The 24086-nt window shown below is 42.0% G+C and overlaps 1 protein-coding gene across 2 annotated transcripts in view; it reads right to left on the bottom strand.

Moving 5' to 3' along the window:
• Positions 1–5120: 5120 nt before the first annotated feature.
• Positions 5121–24086, bottom strand: part of ANXA7 (annexin A7) — a 92746-nt gene continuing 73780 nt past the window's right edge. For both annotated transcript variants that reach the window (XM_073596499.1, XM_073596500.1), the window contains 3 exons: positions 12029–12104; positions 11711–11823; positions 5121–5664 (listed from right to left, as the gene is read on the bottom strand). In XM_073596499.1, the coding sequence (XP_073452600.1) occupies positions 5542–5664; positions 11711–11823; positions 12029–12104 (312 nt within the window). In that variant the 3' untranslated portion in view covers positions 5121–5541. The remainder of the gene's footprint in view (positions 5665–11710; positions 11824–12028; positions 12105–24086) is intronic.

The raw sequence follows: 24086 nt of genomic DNA, 5'->3' as shown, positions 1-24086 counted from the left end.
GCGGCACTTTACCGTGACCGCGGGGCAGTCTAGGTGTGAAAGGGCTCTTAGAAGATACAACTCCCGCACGATTTGAAGGCCACAGGTCAGGTTACATTTGGCGTTTTGGGATCTCTGCCCGCGATCTCAAATTGCACTGCAATCACAAAAACGCATTTTCAGGTGCCACTCATTTTCAATGGCACCTAGAATGTGGTGCAGATTTGCCACGATTATCGTGGAATAAATTGTGCAGCAATCAAAACCTGCCACCCAAATGAAGCGCCTGCGATTATCGCAGCAAAACAGCACCCCATTTTAGTTGCCATTGAAAATGAATGGCACCCAAACATTAATTTTGCGATTGCAGTGCGAAATGAGATCATGGGCAGAATCTCAGTGATTCTGTCCAAGATCCCAAAACGTTAAATGTGAAAGGAGCCTTACATTCCCTGATGCGAGAACAGGAAGCACTATCCCAGGGAACAGTTTATCACTCGTATTTTGGTCTCTCTTAACACGTCTGGCGCCAAAGTACCCTCAAAGGACAGGTTTTGCTTTATGGATTTTATTCCATGAAAACCTCTCATCTTGCAATCCCCCTATCAGGGCCTTTTGTTAGGACGTTGCTCATATAAATCCCCCTTTTTGACGACCTATACCACTCAACCGGGTGCTCTCTGTACTTCAGAGACTTGGTCTCACGGTCCTGGTGCTTCAAGCTGTTGTCACGGTGGGTTTTTTTTTCTTCAGGCTTCTTACTGCTTGTTTCCTTATGGGCCTGTTGGCAGTTCTGTTTGCTATGTTGTTGCCCGCCCCTTAGTTTATTCCTCTATAATTAAGATAATAAGGAATATACAGGCAAGACAAATTTCCTATCTTGGAGTACAGTACAGGACAAAGGCCCCTCTCGATCACTCCTTATTGCTTTATATAGACTGCTCAAAAAAAAAAAAAAAAATGAAGGAAACACATCAGATCTCAATGGGGAAAAAATATCATGCTGGATATCTATACTGATATGGACTGGGTAATGTGTTAGGAACAAAAAGGATGCCACATTGTTTGATGAAAAATGATCAACCTACAAAGGGCTGAATTCAAAGACCCCCCCGGAATACAAAGTGAAAAAAATGATGCAGCAGGCTGATCCATTTTGTTGAAATTTCATTGCAGCAACTCAAAATGGTACTCAGTAATTTGTATGGCCCCCACATGCTTTTATTCATGCCTGACAATGTCGGGACATGCTCCTAATGAGATCAGATGGCGGATGGTGTCCTGGGGTATTTCCTCCCAGATCTGGACCAGGGCATCACTGAGCTCCTGAACAGACTGAGGTGCAACCTGGCGGCATTGGATGGACAGACACATAATGTTCCAGAGGTGTTCTATTGGATTTAGGTCAGACGAGCGTAGGGGCCAATGGTATCAATGCCTTCATCCTACAGAAACTGACCCACCACCAAACGGGTCATGCTGAACAATGTTACAGGCAGTATAACGTTCTCCACAGCTACTCCAGACCCTTTCACATCTGTCACGTGCTCAGGGTGAAACTGCTCTCATCTGTGAAAAACACAGGGCGCCAGTGGCAGACCTGCCAATTCTGATGTTCAATGACAAATGCCAATCGAGCTCCACAGTGCCAGGCAGGGAGCACAGAGCCCACTAGAGGACATCAGGAAGTCTGTTTGATTGTTTGGCCAGAGATATTCACACCAGTGGCCTGCTGGAGGTAATTTTGTAGGGCTCTGACAGTGCTCACCCAGTTTCTCCTTGCACAAAGCGGATACAGGTCCTGCTGATGGGTTAATGACCTTCTATGGCCCTGTACAGCTCTCCTAGAGCAACTGCCTGTGTCTCCTGGAATCTCCTCCATGCTCTTGAGACTGCTGGGAGACAGCAAACCTTCTGGCAATGGCATATATTGATATGCCATCCCGGAGGAGTTGGACTGCCTGTGCAACCTATAGGGTCCAGGTATCGCCTTAATGCCACCAGTAGTGACACTGACCCTAGCCAAGTGCAAAACTAGGGAAAAACATTCAGAAAAGGAGTATTTTCAGGGTGTCTTTGAATTCAGCCCTCTGTAGGTTGATAATTTTCATTTCCATCAAACAATGTGACATCCTTTCGTTCCTAACACATCACCCAGTCCATATCATTATAGATAGCCACCATTGAAATCTGATTGATTTTCAAAGCGTTCCTTTAATTTTCTTGAGCAGTGTAGTTGGTGGGGATGAATGGCACATTCTAGGGGTGGCCCTGACAAGTTTCTCTTTGCTATTGTGTCCAACAGCCTAAAGTATCCTGCATATAACCCATGGTTCATAAATACAAGTTCTTTACTGTACTTCAAGATAAGAAGTTTACAGGCAAGTCAAAATTTCACGTCTCTGTCTTTGGGAGGAGGTAGATCATGGACAAAATGTGGAGGGTGGTCATTCAGAATACTTCCACTTTTGTCTTAATAGTTCTAAGGTAAACATGAATACTGTTTGTAGTTAAGGAAATATGCCATGATAGGAAAATAGAAACTGACACTGCAAACTTCTTTTGGAAGGTGTAACTTACCCATACTTAAGGCTGGGTTTCACACTAGTGCAAATTGGCATGACAGGAGATTGTGACCCGCTCTCAATGGAGTTGGTTCACACATCTCCGGGGCGGCTGCGGAGTGAATTGCACAGGGGTCCTGTTGCGTATTTGGCTCAGTTTCAGGTCCAAATTCAGGCAAAAATGTGGGCCTGATTCATCCCTGAAACGGAAAACAGGGATGCACTGGACCCCTACTGTGAGCCACATCCATTTTTAGTGTGAACCCAGACTTACCAACTTGTGCGGCACAGTTCTTAACCACTTCAGCCCTGGAAGGATTTACCCCCTTAATGACCAGAGCATTTTTTGCGATACGGCACTTTGTTGCTTTAACTGACAATTGTCGTGCAATGTTGTACCCAAACAAAATCGATGTCTTTTATTCCCCCCACAAATAGAGCTTTCTTTTGGCGGTATTTGATCACCTCTGTGTTTTTTTTATTTTTTGCTCTATAAACAAAAGACAATTTTGAAAAGAAAAAAAAAACAAAACACTTTCTGCTATAATACATATCCAAAAAAATTACATAAACAACAAATTTATCAGTTTAGGCTGATGTATATTCTACTACATTTTTTTTTTAACCAAAAATATCACAATAGGCATATATTGGTTGGTTTGCACCAAAGTTATCGCGTCTACAAACTGTGGGAAAGATTTAGGGACTTTAATTGTTTTTACTAGTAATGGCGGTGATCTGTGATTTTTAGTGCGAATGCGACATTGCGGCAGACAAATCTGCCCCAAATTACACGCTTTTTGGGGACCAGTAACATTATTACATTGATCAGTGCTATAAAAATGCACTGATCAATGTAAAAATGACACTGGCAGGGAAGGGGTTAACACCAGGGGGCGATCAAGGGGTTAAGAGTGTTCCCTCAGCATGTTCTAACTGAAGGGGGGGGGGGGGGATGGGCTTACTGAAACATGACAGATCACTGTTCCTGATCACTGGGGACAGTAGATCCCTGTCATGTCATTAGGCAGAATGGGAAAATGCCTTGTTTACACAGGCAGTTCCCTGTTCTGCCTCTCCTCGCCGTGGTCATGGGCCGCCGGCAGACCCGCTATCTTGCTCTTACAGACTGATGTACAGGTACATCAGCTTGCACAGGAAAGCTGACCTTTCACAGTATATCTGCTTGAGCAGGTCAACAAGTGGTTAAACATACACTCACCAGCCACTATATTAGGTACACCTGTTCAGTTGCTTGGTAACACAAATTGCTAATCACATGGCAACTCAATGCATTTAGGTATCTAGACGTGGTGAACACAACTTGAAGTTCAAACCGAGCATCAGAATGGGGAAGAAAGGGGATTTAAGTGACTTTGAACGTTACATGGTTGTTGGTGCCAGACGGGCTGGTCTGAGTATTTCAAAAACTACTGGGATTCACACACAACCATCTCTAGGGTTTACAGAGAATGGTCCGAAAAACAGAAAATATCCAGTGGCAGTTGTGTGGACGAAAATGCCCTGTTCATGTCAGAGGAGAATAGGCAGACTGATTTGGAATGATAGAAAGGCAACAGTAGCTCAAATAATCACTCGTTAGAACTAAGGTATGCAGAATACCATCTCTAAATGCACAGCACATTGAACCTTGAAGCAGATGGGCTACAGCAGCAGAAGACCACATCGGGTGCCACTCCTGTCACCTAAGAACAGGAAACTGAGGCTACAATTTGCACAGGCTCACCAAAATTGGACAATAGAAGATTGGAAAAAACATTGCCTGGTCTGATGAGTCTCAAATTCAGCTGGTAGGGTCAGAATTTGGTGTAAACATGAAAGCATAGATCCATCCTGCTTTGTATGAATGGTTCAGGCTGATGGTGCAATAGTGTGAGGGATATTTTCTTGCCACACTTTGTGCCCCTTAGTACCAATTGAGCATTGTTTCAACGCCACAGCCTTCCTGAGTATTGTTGCTGACCATGTCCATTCCTTTATTACTAGAGTCCCCATCTTCTGATGGCTACTTCCAGCAGGAGAATGCTCCATGTCAAAGCTCAAATCATCTCAAACTGGTTTCTTGAACATGACAATGAGTTCCCTGTACTTCAATGGCCTCCACAGTGACCAGATCTCATTCTAATAGAGCACTTTTGGGATGTGGTGGAATGAGAGATTCGCATCATGGATGTGCAGCCGACAAATCTATGATGATGCCATCTGGCAAAAGGGGATCCAACTTGGTACTAGCAAGGTGTACCTAATAAAGTGGCCAGTGAGTGTATATAAACATCCATGCTTGTTTCAGGTCAGATACTCTCCAATAGTTAAGGATGGATGAATAGGACAGCCCTGGGTTTTTCCACTTTCAAAGGCAAGTAAGCACTTAGCATCCATCCATATTTCTAGATTGACACATAACAATTACATAACAGCAGTGTGTTAGACCCCATATCAGTATGAAACGTGAAGTTTACTTGGAAGCTTCAACTCTCCCACATAATGTTGCAAAGAGATGAAATTCAGCAAGTGTATCCATACATCAAATGATAAATACAGCCAAGCACAAGGAAGTCTCATTAGAAAATATATATTTATTCATGCTATATGTGCATTTAACATTGCAGTGAATAAGAGTACTACACACATAGGTCATCACTGTTATATAGAAGTACAATGGCTTTCCCAAAGGGACATAAGATACATGGGACAACTCTAGCCATATTGGCCAGTATGGCTTAAAAAGACAATGAACTCTATTTATTGAAGAGACAGATTTTGTCATTCTAAAAATTCTAATGTGAAAAACTTACAACAAGACTTTTGGATAAGGCATATGTGTTTTGTTTTTGATTGTTTTTTAAATACACCACAAAGGGCCACAGTGACCCAACTGCTATATATTGACACTTTTCAGATCCAGCAGTAGACAAGATATTTCTTGAACTTCCATATATAAAGCATTCCAAATCATCCTGCGTTCATAGCGTGGATCCTACTGGCCAGTGATTGCTATCAGCAGACGTCTGTAGTCTCCACTTGTATCACTCTGAATCATGGAGGCAAGACTCTTTTGGTACATCTGTGCAAAAACTTGCTTGATCTGTACAAGATCAATCTGAAATAGTAAAAACTGGGTAAGTGAATTATAAGAAAAAAAAAAAAAAATTATATTATATTATATATATATATATATATATATATATATATATATATATATATATATATATATATATATATATATATATATATATATATATTTAACGTTTTACAATCAATTAGGACAAAATATAATGAGAGTCCAAGGCAAAGCTTTACGAGCTAGGTTCACACGGCTAAGATCAGACTTTCAGTTGTGCTCATAACTTTACATACCCTGGCAGAATGTATGATTTCTTGGCCATTTTTCAGAGAATATGAATGATAACACAAAAAACTTTTCTTTCACTCATGGTTCATGTTTGGCTGAAGCCATTTATTATCAATCAACTGTGTTTACACTCTTTAAAATCACAATGACAACAGAAACTCCCAAGCCTCTAGGGCTCAGAGTATTGAGTAGGTCTGAAGACTTCCTGCTGATATACAGCACATATGAATTGGATAAGGGCAACAGATTTTTAAATGATTTTTTTACCACAGATCTCCCCAAAAGCTTTCCCTAGCTACCACTAAGGTGTCTGGGCCTTTTTTTTTTACACCTCATCACAAACAGGAGAGTGCAGAAAGACATGTTGGATTTGCACAAAACTGCTGTCATACATTTGTAGAGAGAGCATTTGCTGTTCTTACCTACAAGGTGGCTTCAGCAGTAAGCTTTACACCTAAAAATGTGACCGTTTCATGACCAAACATCTACTGTGTGTGCTCAAGCCCTCACCAATATCTGATGATAGGTTTGGGACTTAAAAACATGGAAACACGCCAAAGCTACTTACCAAACTGACCAGCACTGCTCTCACTTCATAGACATGTAAAACAGTTAAGGGACCATAGCAGGAGCAGCATTTAGGGACATAACAGGTTCAACTTCTGACAGGGCAGAAAATGTTAGACAGCACCATTCACATCTTTCCAGATTGCTGCTTTGCATCAAGGCAGTTCATTAATTTGAAAGGGCTGCCAACACAATGCAAGACCAAAAATACCACTCCGCACCTGCACCATTTGTATTGGCAGCACTTCGTAGTGTCATTGTGGGCTGCAATATAAGGAATGCTTTACAGTGTTGAGAAGCCATTCAAAATAAATGGCAGAAACAGATGCAAGGTGCATTATAATAAAGCATGGGTACGAAGGCTTGGGCTCAGACAAACAAACCACTTCAATACCGAGCACTTCCACCCCCTTCCTGCCCAGGCCAATTTTCATCTGTTGCACTTTGAATGACAATTGTGCAGTCATGCAACACTGTATCCAAACTAAATGTTTTATTATTTTGTTCACACAACTAGAGCTTTCTTTCTTTTGGTGGTATTCAACTACTTGCCGACCAGCCGTCGTCGTTATACGGCAGCAGGTTGGCTCTCCTGCGCAAAACGCTATAGCTGTACGGCGGCTCGGATGGGCATGTGCTGACGGAGGCATGCGGGTCGGGCGTACTCTGTGTCCGCCAGCGACCAGCGATCGCCTAGTACAGAGGCAGAATGGGGATCTGCCTTTGTAAACAAGGTGACATGTCAGATCTTCTGTTCCCAGTCATCGGGAACAGTGATCTCTCATGTCCCTGGCAGCCCATCCCCCCTACAGTTAGGACAGACCTAGGGAACAGTGTTAACCCCTTGATCGCCTGCTAGTGTTAACCCCTTCCCTGCCAGTGTCATTTTTACATTGATCAGTGCATTTTATAGCACTGAACAATGTAATAATGTCACTGGTCCCCATAAAGTGTCATTTGGGATCAGATTTGTCCGCCTCAATGTCACAGTCCCGCTAAAAATCGCAGATCGCCGCCATTACTAGTAAAATCAATAAAAAGCAAAAAGTCCTAAATCTATCCCATAGTTTGTAGACGTGATAACTTTTGCGCAAACCAATCAATATATGCCTATTGCGATTTTTTTTTTTTTAATCAAAAATATGTAAAATATATAATCGGCCTAAACTGATGAAGAATTTTTTTAGATATTTTTTTTGGATATGTATTATAGCAAAAAGTATATAAAAAAAATTCTTCCAAAATTGTCGCTCTTTGTTTTAAGCGCAAAAAATAAAAACCGCAGAGGTGATCTATTTGCGGGGGGGGACGACATAAATTTTGTTTTGGTACAGTGTCACACGACCGCGCAATTGTCCGTTAAAGTAACGCAGTGCCTTATCGCAAAAAAAATGGCCTGGTCATTAACCACTTCAGCCCCAGAGGGATTTGCCCCCTTAATGACCAGGCCATTTTTTGTGATAAGGCACTGCGTCGCTTTAACTGACAATTGTGCATGCGTGCGATGTTTTACCCAAACAAAATTGATGTCCTTTTTTTTTTTTTTTTTTTTTTTCCCACAAATAGAGCTTTTTTTGTGGTATTTGATCACCTCTGCGGTTATTAATTGTGCTATAAACAAACAGCCACAATTTTTTTTTTTTACTTTTTGCTATAATGCATATTTAAAAAAAGAAACATTAAAAAAAAATTAATTCATCAGTTTAGGCCGATATATATTCTTCTACATATTTTTGATTAAAAAAAAAATAAAATCACAATAGGCATATATTGATTGGTTTGCACAAAAGTTATAGCATCTACAAAACAGGAGATTTATTGCATTTTTATTATTTTTTTTTTTTTTTTTTTACTAGTAATGGCGGTGATCTGCAATTTTTAGCAGGACTGCAGACAGATTGGACACTTTTGACACTTTTTGGGACCAGTGACATTTGTACAGCGATCGATGCTATAAATAGCCACCGATTACTGTGTAAATGTCACTGGAAGGGGTTGGAGTGGAGCGATCAAGGGGTTAACTGTGTTCCCCCATATGTGTTCTAACTGTAGGGGGGGATGGAATGCCTGGGACATGACAGAAATCACTGTTCCTGATCAGTGGGAACAGTAAATCTCAGACATGTCCCTGTCAGAACAGGAAATCGCCTTGTTTACAAAAGCAGTTTCCCGTTCTGCCTCTGTAATAGGCAATCGCGGGTCACCGGCAGACAGAGTCCACACCCGACCCGAGGGCACAAGCCGCCAGCGACGAGCGCCCGTCATCGCGCCTGAGCGAGCCACCGTACAGCTACGATGTTTTGCGCAGGAGAGCCGACCTGCCGCCGTATAACAACAGTGGCTGCTCGGCAAGCAGTTAAGGGGGCAAATTCTTCCGGGGCTGAAGTGGTAAAAATCACCACTGGGTTAATTTTTTGCTAAATAAATGAAAAAAAAAAAATTAAAAAATAAAAACAAACACACACATTTTTCTTTGTTTTAAAATTTGCAAATAAATCTTTCTTCATACATTTAGGTCAAAATGCATTCTGCTACATTTCTTTGGTGAAAATAACCCAAATCAGTGTATATTAGTCTGTAGGAAAGTTATAGAGTCCACAAACTATGGGATATATCTAAAAATTAAACAATCCTGATGTACTGACAGCCTAATTTCTTTGAGACCTGAAAACACCAGGACAGTACAAATATCCCCAAAATGACCCATTTTAGAAAGTAGACTCGTTCCACAACCATTTATTTATAGGTCTTTCAGTTTATAATCCATATAAAAAGATTATAGCAATGTAATAGGTTGTGTAACCATAAAATGTCCATCCACAAATGGAAGCCTCCACATGGGGATTAGAGGCAAAATCCAGCAGGAGCTCCAGAGTATAAAAGAGAAGAGAGGCGCCTCTAAGTGTAGCAATATGGTTACATTTAATGAAGGTACAATATTTAACAACTCACATAGTTGATGATGAAAACATGTGCATCTAATTATGCAGGCATCCGGGGTAAAGCTGTCCACATAAACCATCCTCCGCACCACTGGCTCTCACCACTGCCAGTCTGCAATTGTGAACGGGAAGACTACCCTGCAGTAAAGCGATCTGAAAGCGAGGCTTGAAGCGCTCGTGGAGCACAGCATGAAAGGGATGACATCAATGGCGGTGCCGAGGATGATCTATGTCAGGCATGTCCAAAGTCTGGCCTGCAGGCCAATCGCAGCTGGTTTTGAACGGCCAGTCTGGTTATTTGGACATATACATCTTTTGTGGCCCCCCCAGTGCCGGGGCCACAAAAGATATATATGCTGGCTGCCTTGGAGGGGGCAAGGGCATTCATGGCAATGGTGGGGCTGCATTCATGGCACTTGTGAGGTTGCAGATGGGCACTGACCTTTTTTTTGGCTTCACAGTTCTTTATTTAAAATTTAAGTTTTTTCCTGAAACTTCCCTCTTAAAGTGAAGGTGCATGTTATACGCCAATAAATACGGTATATCCAAATAACACACCCAAGCTCATCTCTTTACTCTCACACAGCCACAAAGGCAAGAGAATTCTTGTTGAGCAGTGTATTAGTTCTCGAAAGAACACACTTAGACCGAATTTTAATGGTTCAAAGAATGTCAGGCAAAATGGTCAGTCCTCATGCATGTTCACTTCATCAAATCTGGCCCTCTTTGAAAAAAGTTTGGACACCCCTGATCTATGTGGTCAGTTTTACCACGGATACCTGCATACTTAGATGTGCCTGTTTTAAACAACCATGTGAGTTGCTAAATGTTGTACCTTCAATAAATGTAACCATATTGCTACACTTAGAGGCGCCTCTCTTCTCTTTTATTCATTTGTGACATGACGCTACTTGTATATCAAGACATAATTTTTGGGAAAAAAAAAGCTGCTTGTCTTGCAAAATGCTCTCAAACCAAGGTTTTACTGTATTTAGTAAGAGGCATGGTGAGTTTTTTGAAATTGTAATTTTTTGTCATGTTTTGGAAAATAAACTTTTTTTTTTGACATACTGTCACCAGTACAGGGTCATCATATAACTGGTGTGGCGGTGATCTGGAACACTGACTGGTGACAGTATGAACTTTTTTTTTTTTTTAAAACACTGACCAGAGCATAATAACTTTAAAATGGTAACATTGTACTACTTAGGGGAAGTGATCAGGTTTTTTTTTGTTTTTTTTTCACACATTAGGCTTTCTTATAGCAGTGAATTTCATTGCTATAAGGCAAGCATTTTACTAAATGAAAATTATTTTTTGTTTTGATTAGCTGAGACTGGCCAGAGCTAATCACATGGTACAGATGGGCTGTGATTGGCCCTGTAAGTACCATGTGATCACACTGACCAATCACAGCTAGCAACACAATTATACACAATGGATGTCATGAAAGGAAGCCATCCAGTTTACAACGGTCATGTGATTGTTCACATGATACCAGCAGCAAGACAGATGGTACACTGATCAGTCAGTCATCGGCTGTGTTCGGTGGACACAGCCGGTGACAGATCGCGTGCCCCCTTCATAGAGGACGACATAGCATGTTAATCTGTTTTAGGTCGGGCGGGAAGGTGTTAAAGTTCTGTAGCTAGGACTTTTCAGTCTTGAATTATAAGCCAATTCATGATATACAATTGTGAATTTAAAGTGGTTGTAAACCCTTAGATATACCAGTGAAGTGATTAGCCTCAGGTGATACACGGAGAGAAAACAAATCCTCCTACATATGTTGTACCTGTTTATCTGCGGTCTTCTTGTCATCTGTTCAAAGTCCAGAATTTAAAAAGCTTGTCTGAGCTGTCAGAAAACGAGGGCGTAGTGAGGAGGTCTCCGAGAGTTAATTGGAGGGGACACCCCCCTCCTACACACAGGAACAGAACTAAAGCGGTCAGTTACAGGCTGTGTGCTGGAGATCCCTCCTGTCACCCTTTTTTTTTTTCTTGGTGTCAGGAAAACTTGTAAGAAATGACTCATGCCAATAGCAGAGGAACCGAGCAGCAAACAGAAATGACACCTAGTGCTCTGGATTGAGACAAGTAGGCACTAAAGAGGGATATGCTTTGTTCATGTCTGAGGTTTACAACCACTTTATCATTACCGTATTACTAAGCATTTTATATACATCATTGGAATGCAGGTTTTTTTTCCCATCCCAGTTTGTCATTTAAACGTTTATGATCCCCAAAATACAAAGCATTCCACTGTATGGAACAAGAACACTGTACCTCACTGCGAGTAACCACAACTCGTATCAAAGTGGAATCATTTGTACCAGCTCCCTTCATGGCCTTGTAAAGTCTTTCTGCAAAATAGGCTGGACGGTTTATAGCACAAAGCACTGTAAAATAAAGAAAGACATTTCTCATAGTATCAGTTCACCTTGAACATGCGATATAGACCATAATGGCAAAATTTTATTGAGAACTAGGAAAAGTGCTTTGACTACCTGTCCCATTAATACAATCTGTGTGATATCTACTACTGTTAAAACACTTTGTCATTGTTTTATTGTGTCAGTTTTCAGACAATGAGCTCATACTTACAGATTGCCTTTAATCCATCTTCTATGTAGCCAGAAAATTCACGGCCGATCACACTAAGCAAGTCTCGCTTTGAAATCTATAAATGACCAAAAGGAAAATGTATTAACAGTGTCACACAATAACCATTAACCTTTTTACAAGCAAGTCTTTTTTTGAAATTATGAAATAAAATTCCTGTATTAAAAAGTAAAGAAAACATCCTTCCAGGTTCGGTTACGTATTCCATATCCATGGTTTAAAGGGTATCTAAACCCAAAAACAGCTTACCCATTACCAGATGTGGTTCTCCTCGTCCTTTTATTTCAACTTGGTAATCCTGCCATTAACACTTCCTTTTCTAAGGTGGCAATCTTAAGCAGCATTATCACCCTAGGATAGGGAGTGTGCTGAATTACATAAAACACCTCCCTCTCTTCTCAACAACAAGGGGAGATATGCTATAGTCCACAGAGACAGCAGGAATAGAACGGATATCGGTCCAGAGGCAGAAAGTACAGGAAATTTGCACTTGAACAAATCTAATCAAATGCTTTCAATGGTATACTTAACAGACCAAAAGAGAAAAAAATAGGAGACATTCATTCAAACCCATGGCTCTGCTCCAGACTTGCTCCTTTCATCCTACACAAACCCCCCTAGGTGCTGGCTACCGCAGCCCATCCCCATTCTCAGTCAAAAGTATAAAAAATAAAAAAATAAGCCGTATTCCTGAACTTAGCTTTTTCTGTGTTTAACGTGTCAAAAAAAGGACTGCATACATTGATATCTACCCCCAAATCCAACTTTCGTTGATGCGTTTCACCACTGTCGTAAATCCCATATCCTTGTGAAACACATCAAGTAAGGTTGGTTTTAGGGGGAGACATCAATGTATGCTGTCTTTTTTTTTTACAAATAAAACTCAGAAGAGCTAAGTGCAGCTTATAATTTTCATAATTTTGAAAGGGAAATTCATGGTTAGGATTTACATACACTTTATATCCCAAGTCCAGCCAACACCTCTTCACTCTCACAGGGATTATATGGTCACCTACAGGTGCAATGGGCACTGGCCAAAAAAACAACACATTAGCCAGTAAAGAATAACCCTGTAACAACCAAATGGCCCCTGTCCCCACCTATAACTGGCCTTCACAGCAAGGAGCACATGGAAGGGCAATCACATGAAAAGACAAGTCTCTACAACTTACCAATGCAAGCACATAGCAGGCCTATGCTGCATTGAGGTTTCCTCTAGAACAGTGGTTCTCAACTCCAGTCCTCAGGACCCCCTAACAGGCCAGGTTTGCAAGGTAACTGAAATACATCACAGCTGATATAATTTGCTGCTCAGTGATTGCAGAATTCTAGTCTGAATCTCCCCCAAGGTAATACTTAAAATCTGGCCTGTTAGTGGGTCCTGAGGACTGGAGTTGAGAACCACTGCTCTAGAACCAAGAATACAGAAATATGCTATTTGCTACAGTAGCTGACCGGCTATTTTGTGTGCAACAATAAAAATTTTATTCTGGACTTTTTACAATAAGAACTTGAAGGTTGGCCACATGGGGGAAGCCCTCTCTTTACCTTTTGCTAAAGGTTTACCACAAATGTTAAAATTTCCATTTCTCATTTATCCTCCCTTCTCCCTAGCTGCACTTGATGATGCGGTTCTAAAAAGTGAAGGCACAGAATGATGCAGTTCTAAAGAGGGAAAGGAGCACAGACGCCCATACAGATCTCCTTTATGTTACCGTGGGCAGAGTTGTGTGCCTGTTGCTTCCTCATTATCTTGATATTGTAGAACATCTGGACAGTTTAATTTTTGGGTCCTAACCCTTAGCTTTTTTTTTTTAAGCCTTCATTGCTCTATCTAGCAAGTATTAGGGTAGAGGGTTGAAATTGCTCTTCCTGTGCAAATGACCTGAAGGATTTAACCACTTCAATACAGGGCACTTATACACCCTCCTGCCGAGACCAATTTTCAGCTTTCAGCGCTGTCGCAGTTTGAATGACAATTCAGCGGTCATGCTACACTGTACCCAAACTAAATTTTTATCATTTTGTTCCCACAAACAGTGCTTTCTTTTGGTGGTATTTGATCACCTCTGCGGTTTTTCATCTTTTGCTAAACAAAAAAAGACCGAAAATTTTGAAAAAAAATAAAAGTTTTGCTTTTTTTTCTGTTAAAAAAAATTTGTAAATAAGTAAGTTTTCTCTTTCACTGATAAGGCGGCACTGACAGGCACTGATATGGTGGCACCGATGAGGTGGCACCAATGAGCGGGCACTGACGATGGGCACTGATTGGCACTCATGGGTGGCACTGGTTGGCACTGATAGGAGACACCGGGCACTGAAAGGCGGCACTGATACACGGCACTGATAGGCATCCCTGGTGGCACTGGCAGTGGTAGGCATTGGAGTGGGCATAGATTGGCAGCTGCCTGGGCACAGATTGGCAGCTGCCTGGGCACAGATTGGCATTTCCCTGGTGGTCTAGGGGGCATACCTGGTGGTCCATGTGGTGGCCCATCCTGGTGGTCCTGTGCGGCTTCCTTGGTGGTCCTGTGCTGATAAACAATCAGCACAGACCCCCCCGTCAGGAGAGCAGCCAATCGGCTCTCCTCTACTCGCATCTGTCAGACGCGAGTGAGGAAAAGCCGATCACCGGCTCTTCCTATTTACATCGTGATCAGCCGTGATTGGACACGGCTGATCACGTGGTAAAGAGTCTCCGTCAGACACTCTTTACCTAGATCGGTGTTGCAGGGCGTCAGACTGACACCCCGCAACAACGATCGCCGCAATGCGCGCCCCCGGAGGGCGCACAGCGGCTCGATATCCTGATCACGTCCGGTCAGATATGTCAAACCACTTTGCCGCCGTCATTTTGTAATAGGGCGGCCGGCAAGTGGTTAAGCAGGGTATACGTGTTTTTATTTTTCCATTCAACCAGAGGGTTATCAGATGTGGAAGACTTACATCACTTGGTGTGGGTCAGGGCTTCCACGCCAGGCATTTCTCAGCACTGTCAGGTCAGGTTTTTGCCCTTTCTCTTCAGTTTAAGAGCCTCATGGCCTCTCACTCTTTAAGACCTTTGTAAAGGGGGTCTCCCATGTAGCTTCCCCATCCATTCCCATATGACTGTGCTTTAGAAATGGTCATTCTAACCCATTAGAGACATTTCTCTCTGTACTCCCCACCCATGGTGATGTTTCTTGAAGCCTTCACCTCTGCAAGGAGAGATTCTGAACTGGAGGGCTTAGCTGGCAAAGAACTCTTGTTTTGCATAGTGACATGTTGGTGCTAAGTGTCAGGACTTCCTCCTTTGCCTTTTCACCCCAACCACAACATACAGTCAGGTCCATAAATATTGGGACATCAACACAATTCTAATCTTTTTGGCTCTATACACCACCACAATGGATTTGAAATGAAACGAACAAGATGTGCTTTAACTGCAGACTTTCAGCTTTAATTTGAGGGAATTTACATCCAAATCAGGTGAACAGTGTAGGAATTACAACAGTTTGTATATGTGCCTCCCACTTTTTAAGGGACCAAAAGTAATGGGACAGATTAACAATCATCCATCAAACTTTCACTTTTTAATACTTGGTTGCCAATCCTTTGTAGTCAATTACAGCCTGAAGTCTGGAACGCATAGACATCACCAGACACTGGGTTTCATCCCTGGTGATGCTCTGCCAGGCCTCTACTGTAACTGTCTTCAGTTCCTGCTTGTTCTTGGGGCATTTTCCCTTCAGTTTTGTCTTCAGCAAGTGAAATGCATGCTCAATCAGATTCAGGTCAGGTGATTGACTTGGCCATTGCATAACATTCCCCTTCTTCCCCTAAAAAACTCTTTGGTTGCTTTCGCAGTATGCTTCGGATCATTGCCCATCTGCACTGTAAAGAGCCGTTCAATAAGTTCTGAAGCATTTTGCTGAATATGAGCAGATAATATTGCCCAAAACACTTCAGAATTCATCCTGCTGCTTTTGTCAGCAGTCAAATCAATAAATACAAGAGAACCAGTTCCATTGACAGCCATACATGCCTACGCCATGACACTACCACCACCATGCTTCACTGATGAGGTGGTATGTTTTGGATCATGAGCAGTTCCTTTCCTTCTCCATACTCTTCTCTTCCCATCACTCTGGTACAAGTTGATCTTGGTCTCATCTGTCCATAGGATGTTGTTCCAGAACTGTAAAGGCTTTTTTAGATATTGTTTGGCAAACTCTAATCTGGCCTTCCTGTTTTTGAGGCTCACCAATGGTTTACATCTTGTGGTGAACCCTCTGTATTCACTCTGGTGAAGTCTTCTCTTGATTGTTGACTTTGACACACATACACCTACCTCCTGGAGAGTATTCTTGATCTGGCCAACTGTTGTGAAGGGTGTTTTCTTCACCAGGGAAAGAATTCTTCGGTCACCACAGTTGTTTTCCGTGGTCTTCTGGGTCTTTTGGTGTTGCTGAGCTCACCGGTGCGTTTTCTTTTTAAGGATGTTCCAAACAGCTGATTTGGCCACACCTAATGTTTTTGCGATCTCTCCGATAGGTTTGTTTTTTCAGCCTAATGATGGCTTTCTTCACTGATAGTGCAAACTCTTTGGATCTCATATTGAGAGTTGACAGCAACAGGTTCCAAATGCAAATAGCACACTTGAAATGAACACTGGACCTTTTATCTGCTCATTGTAAATGGGATAATGAGGAAATAACACACACCTGGCCATGGAACAGCTGAGCAGCCAATTGTCCCCTTTTGGTTCCTTAAAAAGTTGGAGGCACATATACAAACTGTTGTAATTCCTACACCGTTCACCTGATTTGGATGTAAATATCCTCAATTAAAGCTGAAAGTCTGCAGTTAAAGCACATCTCGTTTGTTTCATTTCAAATCCATTGTGGTGGTGTATAGAGCCAAAAAGATTAGAATTGTGTTGATGTCTCAATACTTATGGACCTGACTGTATATTGTTAAATTATCTGTCTGGCTCCAGTTGACTGAATGGAGAAAATTTTCTTTTACATGTGTACACCCCCTATGGCTCAGATCATTTTTTACATTTCTGATATGGACACATTTATTTGGCAACAATTTGCATTTTTTCCTTTTTTTGATCAGTTTAAAGTTTGTCATTTTTTTTATTTAGATAACAAACATGTTACACTTACCTGCTCAGTGCAATGGTACTGCACAGAGCAGCCCCAAACCTTCTCTTGCTGAAGTCCCCTGTTGGCGCTCTCAGGTCTTCCTCCCCTCCTAATGCCCCGACAGCAAGCAGCTTGCTATAGGAGCACTTGTGTGGGCTCACTTCTGAGCTGGGCTATGTGTGTTCATAGATGTGCAACTCGGCCCTGCAATGGCTCATGCCTCAAGATCGGGCTCAGGTAGACAATCATTCAAGCTTCGGGTCTCAAAGATCAGGTTCCACCCTTTGTCAAGGATCATTCTACTAGAACAGTGAGCTTTTTGGTCATATCCGCATCAAGAAAATTATCCTAATCGGTACAGTACAGGACACACGTTGGAGTATTCATAGACCTTGAACTCTTTTACCGGATTTTTGTTTTTTTATGTATATAGCGATTGCACATATAGGTGGAAGTAGCTCTACTTATCCCTCTATGGTGTGATATATTTTCCATCATTTGTGATATTTAGTAGCTCAGGGATTTTTTTAAATTTATTTTAATTCACAGACCCTGGGTTATATGGTTGTTCCTCACCTATAACCCCATCCCACTCCATTATTTGCTAGTGCCTCAAGGTGATGGACCTCATCTCCCATAAGAAGAAATCACTCTTATATTAACTACTCTATTTGGATTCTTCAATCAACTCTTCAGTGAAGCATCTGGATCTTCGGTAGTACCTGGGGAATACTCCACTCCATAAGGTGCTATACAAGGTCCAGGACCGTGGTCCATCGCTATTAGACCAAAACCCTAAAAACCCCTCTAGAGTTACTGCTCAAGCAAAGCCTGGACCCTATATAGGGCCAGTGACGTAGACAGGGTCACCCTGTATCTTACAATTACAGTAAAAGACCGTGTTTTTGGAATGCATTCACTTATAGGGTAAACATTTTAAACGTGCTAAAATTCAACCACTAAGAGCTCAAGTTTTAGCCAGACGACCAGGTGTTACACACTTTACTGCCATTCCCATCTATAGAACTTTATAAAAGATACTCAGGATTTTTTGACGTCAGGTCTTCACAACGGGACAGCCTGCATCCGGGTTGCTGAATACTCTTCCTGGACACACTTACCCGTTTTCAGCATCCTACTCTGCGAATACCTGTTTTCTGTACCCTACAGGAAATTATCGCCACACGTTGCAATGGCAGAAACAAGCTGAAAGCAATCCCCAGCAAAAGTGCAGGCAAACATTCATTCTGCTGAAGCTCTGCACAACACCCAGTTACATAGTGACGAGGCGTCTCTTGTCCCAGAGCAGGAGCCGATTTTTAACACAGGTCTCTGCGTTTGATTCTAGCTCTATGTCCATCATGCAATAAGAGGGCTATCAGACTGAGGCAGAGTTTTTTGCAGCTATGTCACAATTTTTTAGAAAAACAAACAGCTTTAATACAGCCATCAGGGTTCAGAGCGCAAAAGCACCAGGCTCCTTTCTCCAGGGGAAGAGGTCGCTCCAAAAATCATTGCCAAGCTCTATCCAGTGGAGAGAGTGTTCACTAAAACACTGTCCAGCGATCTCTGCTGTCCACATCCCAGGAGGAGCCATATGGAAAGCGAATTACCCCAGTCATCACTGCCTGGACCAAAAGGAATGGGCCCCTCACTCTGACATCTTCAACCTATATCAGATAGGGGACCCTGGACATGGATTGCCTGGCTTCTAGGGGTGCAACGGATCGTCACCGATCCGTGATCCGAACGGTTCAGCCTGTTCGGATCAGCACACATGCGCTCCGCAGCTTCGCCCTAGCTCCGGAGCGGCAGCCATCTTGGTACACCCAGCAGCCGTTTACCACATGATCGCTCCGTCAAATGACGGAGCGATCACTTATAAACAAACCGGCGTCATGTCATGACGCCGGTTCCTCTCTCCCCTCTGTGTACTGATCTGTACAGTGGAGGGGAGAGATCAGATGGTAGCAGTGCCAATACTCTGCCATACCCTGCCAATACTCGCGCTGACAATACTCTGCAATGTGCTGACAATACCCTGCCAATACTCTGCCAATATATTATTACAGTGGGGGAGATTGCGGATATTACAGTGGGGGAGATTTTCTTTGTTGATCCCAAAAAAGGATCCGAACCGTGACTCCTGATCCGAGGAACGATCCGAACCATGAGTTTTTTGATTCGTTGCCCCCTACTGGCTTCCATATTCAACAAGTAACCTCTGTTTGTGGCCAGGATCAACGATCCTCTAGCACTGGCATCGGATGCTTTAATAATTCCCTTGTCTCCGTTCAGCCCAAACAATGCCTTCCCTCCAGTGCAAAATTTACTTTGCCTGCTCCACAAAATAAAAACAAAAGAAACCGGTAATTCTCATTGTGCCAAACTGGCACAAAAGAACCTGGAACACAGACATATTCAGTCTACTACTAGGAGATGACCCCTGCCCTATTCCCAACAGATCAAACCTACTGTCAGGGCCCCTCTATTCTATTCTGCTTCTCAGACTCTGGCTTTAGTGGCACGGCTGTTAAAGCCCAGGTCTTAAAAGGACAGAGGGGTTTCTAGGCCTTCCATTCTTACTTTGCTAAAAGCAAGAAAAGGCGCTTCTAGAAAGATCAACCATCATACCTAGAAATCCTTCTTTGCCTGGTGTGAACACAGGCATTTTAATCCCAGAGAATTGGGCTATAACTAACGATTATTTCCATAAATCGATTAGCTGGCTGATTGTTTTGATCGATTAATCAGATAATAACCTTAAAAAAAAAAAAAAAAAAAAAGTGTGGTGTATAAATTTAGTTAATATGTAAAGTTTAAAAAAAAAGGCAATTTATTCTTAAATATCTATATGCAGTGGTAAATATAAACCAACGATATGGTTAGAGAACAAAATCTCGAATCCACTCTGAGAACAGAAAGAAGAGATACTTATGTAAAAAGTACAGGATGCAGTATTAGGAAGCTTTGATAGCAGAATGTTTAGGAGATAAAAAGACTCCACATAGTGTGATACTGTCTCAACATCTGGTTTATTAAACAGTATCAAACAGATAAAATCCTTGTGCGTTTCAAGCAGCGATCTTAATTTATGGCGAAACGATCATCAGGATAGTCACGTACACATACTGCTGCACCTGCGCAATCGCTGCTTGAAACTCACAAGGATTATATCTGTTTGATCTGTGAATTGTGACATAATCATAGCTTGGACTTTTATGCAAGTGTACGGTTTAATAAACCGGATGTTAAGACAGCATCACACTATGTGGAGTCTTTTTGTCTCCTAAACATTCTGCTATTGAGGCTTCCTAATACTGCATCCTGTATCCTGGAGTTGCTGTGAACCTCATGGTGTATACCATCCACAGCCATGGGAGATGAACGTCCAGATTTCCTCCTCAGCGGATCAGAGATCCAACCAAGCGCTCTGTGACCTCTCTGAGTAAGAGGGGTCACTGGATTTCCAGTAAGCCTCCATTTTTAATTATGATGGGTGTCATGCCATCAGGTGTATGATCGTCATTTCCAAACACTCTTTTCTCCCTTGCGACTTTCTTTGATAAAATCCAGCTCTATATGAATTTTTTGTTTGCACTATTGCACTTTACTCACATGTGATGTAATTTTGCATATGTGTCTTCACACTTTATGCACAGTTCTTATTAGGGCTGAAACAACTAATCAATTAATCGACAACTAATCAATTATGAAATTAATCGATTACTATTTTCATAATCGATTAATCTGCCAGTAACATAATGGGGTTAAAAAAAAACAAAACAAAAACGAAAAAGAAGTACAAAAAGAGCAAATCGCTGGGGAATCTGAAGCCACAGTGCCCCCCTACCCAGCATGCACCTGCCGATCTCGCGCATGTGTAGTGCAGTGCAATCTTGGTCAGCTTGCCATGCCAAGCTGACCAAAATTTTTCATAGACGCCAATGTTACTGGAGCCGTGCCATGCCAAGCTGATCAAGAATTTCCATAGACGCCAATGTTAAATGTTACGGGAGCAGTGCCTTGCCAAGCTGACCAAGATCTCCCAGAAGCCAATGCAAAACCGGAACTGATGTACGGTGCCGCAACAGCGGCTAAAGGAGGACGTGAAATTAGATATCGGCATAAGTCAGGTAAGTGAATAGAAAAACCATGAAAAGACAGGAAACCATGTTAAATAAACTGTAGTGCGTTTCTGCAAAAAGCACCAAAAGATGCATAGGTGTGAACCAGGCCTAAAACGTTTAGTTGCAGCAGCATGCTTTTTTTGTATCACCTATCATAATGGGGTTAAAAAACTAAAATTAGCCGTTTATAGTACAAAAAGGAGCAGATAATCTATAAGGGGTTTATTTATACTGTGATATATATTATACTGTCATATATATAATAAATACACCCAGAAGTGGGATATATGAGCATTTTAACTAGGAGTCAGGCATGAAGGGTGGAAGGGAGATATACATTTTTTATATTAATCACTTCAGCCCCGGAAGGATTTGCCCCCTCCCTGACCAGGCAGTTTTTGCGATATGGCACTGCTTCGCTTTAACTGACAATTGCGCGGTTGTGCGACGTTGTACCCAAACAAAACCGATGTCCTTTTCCCCCACAAATAGAGCTCTCTTTTGGTGGTATTTGACCACCTCTGCGGTTTTTATTTTTTGCGCTATAAACAAAAAAAATTGCGACAATTTTGAAAGAAAAAAAAAAATACATTTTGTACTTTTTGCTATAATAAATATCCCCCCAAAAAATTTTTTTAAAAAAAAAACCCAAAATTTTCTTCAGCAGTTTAGGTCAATTTTTTTTTTTTTTTAACCAGAAATATGTATAAGAATACATATCGCAATAAGCGTATATTGATTGATTTGCGCAAAAGTTATAGCGTCTACAAAATAGATGTTATTTATTTAATTTATTTTTTTTACTAGTAATGGCAGTGATCTGCGTTTTTTGTCGGGAATGACACATTGCGGCGGACAGATCGGACACATTTTTGGGACCATTGACATTTATACAGCGATCAGACCTAAAAACAGCCATTGATTAATGCATAAATGTCACTGGCAGGGAAGGGGTTAACTATGTTCCCTAGGTGTGTTGGGGGATGTGACTGACTGGGGGAGGAGACATATTGTTGTTCCTACTTAGTAGGAACACACGATTTGTCTATTCCCCTGACAGAAGCGGGATTTGTGTGTTTACACACACAGATCCCTGTTTTCGTTCTATCAGGAGCGATTGCGGGTGCCCGGCAAACATTGCATCCACCGGGCACACGCATCGACTCCGGAGACACGCTGCAGGTGCGCCCGCCATAGCGTCTTAAAGAGCCCACGTATAGCTACGGAGATTAGCGCAGCAGCACCAACCTGCCGCAGTATTACTGTGACGGCTGGTCGGCAAGCGGTTAAAGTAATACCAAAAGCTGAGACTTTTTTTTTCATGGAGATGATCATTTTAAATATAATGCACAATACTGGCAAAAGTTTACTTTAAAGGTAATGCCTTATATTACCTCCAGTTTATCAGCCTCCACCTTCTCTGGGTTCAGATGCTGATCTTCCCTGCACAGTCTTTAACCACTTCCATACAGGGCATTTCCACCCCCTTCCTGCCCAGGCCAATTTTCAGCTTTCAGCGCTGTCATGCTTTGAATGACAATTGCACGGTCATACAACATTGTACCCATATGACATTTTGATCATTTTTTTCCCCACAAATGGAGCTTTCTTTTGGTGGTATTTGATCACCTCTGCGGTTTTTATTTTTTGCGCTATAAACAAAAAAAACTGACAATTTTGTGAAAAAAAAAAAACCTATATTTTTTCCTTTTGCTATAATAAATATCCCAATTTATGGGATCAGTTCAGGTAGGCCGATATGTATTATTCTACATATTTTTGATTAAAAAAATAAATAAAATAATTCGCTATAAGCGTATATTGGATTGGTTTGCGCAAAAGTTATAGCACCTACAAAATACGAAATAGATTTATGGCATTTTTATTTATTTATTTTACCAGTAATGGCAGCGATCTGCGATTTTTCTCAGGACTGTGATATTGCGGCGGACAGATCTGACACCATTTTGGGACCATTCACATTTACACACCGAACAGTGCTATAAAATGCACTGATTACTGTAAAACTGTAAAAAAGTCACTGACAGGGAAGGGGTTAACACTAGGGGGCGATCAAGGGGTTAAATGTGTTACCTAGGGAGTGATTCTAACTGTGGGGGTAGGGGACCACCTGGGGGAGGTGACCGGTCGGTGTTCCTCTGTACTGGGAACACAGGATCGGTCTCCTCTCCCCTGAAAGAATGCGGATCTGTGTGCTTACACACACAGATCCTCGTCCCTGCTCTGTGATTGGCAATCGCGGGTGACTGCCGGACATCGCGGCCACCAGGCACGTGCATCGGCTCCCGAGTGACGCAGCGCGGCCAGGAAGCCAAGGACGTCATAGGACGGCCGCCCAGGATAAGAGAGACAGCTTGCGGCCGTCATTTGACTATACACAGGATGGGAACAGGTTAAAAGTGATTTTTTTTCATTTTAAAACAAAACGTGTTATACTTACCCTCAGGACCTCGCAAAGGACATCGTGCTTCCAAGTCCACTATCACTAAAGCTTACACTCTAAATAGGACAAAACTCCTGCGCTCTTACACGCTTATGTCTCTATGTTGGTGGTGCTTATTAGCCATTCCTGCACGGAACCTCTATTGCCCAGCTTTGTAAATCTGCCCTCTGGTCCTCTATATATACATTTTCTATCAAAGTACTTGCAGCAGCACTCTGAAGTAGAGTCTGGTGACCCTTTGTTGCCAGGCCTGTTTGCACCGTTCTTTTTGCCTAGTTATTGCCCACTGGTCCTGTACTGTGTAATTGCGTTAT

The sequence above is a fragment of the Aquarana catesbeiana genome, linkage group LG08, assembly GCF_042186555.1.
Source record: "Aquarana catesbeiana isolate 2022-GZ linkage group LG08, ASM4218655v1, whole genome shotgun sequence".
Classification (NCBI taxonomy): Eukaryota; Metazoa; Chordata; class Amphibia; order Anura; family Ranidae; genus Aquarana; species Aquarana catesbeiana.
Note: the sequence above shows the minus strand (reverse complement) of the source record. Positions and strands in the feature narration are given on the sequence as shown.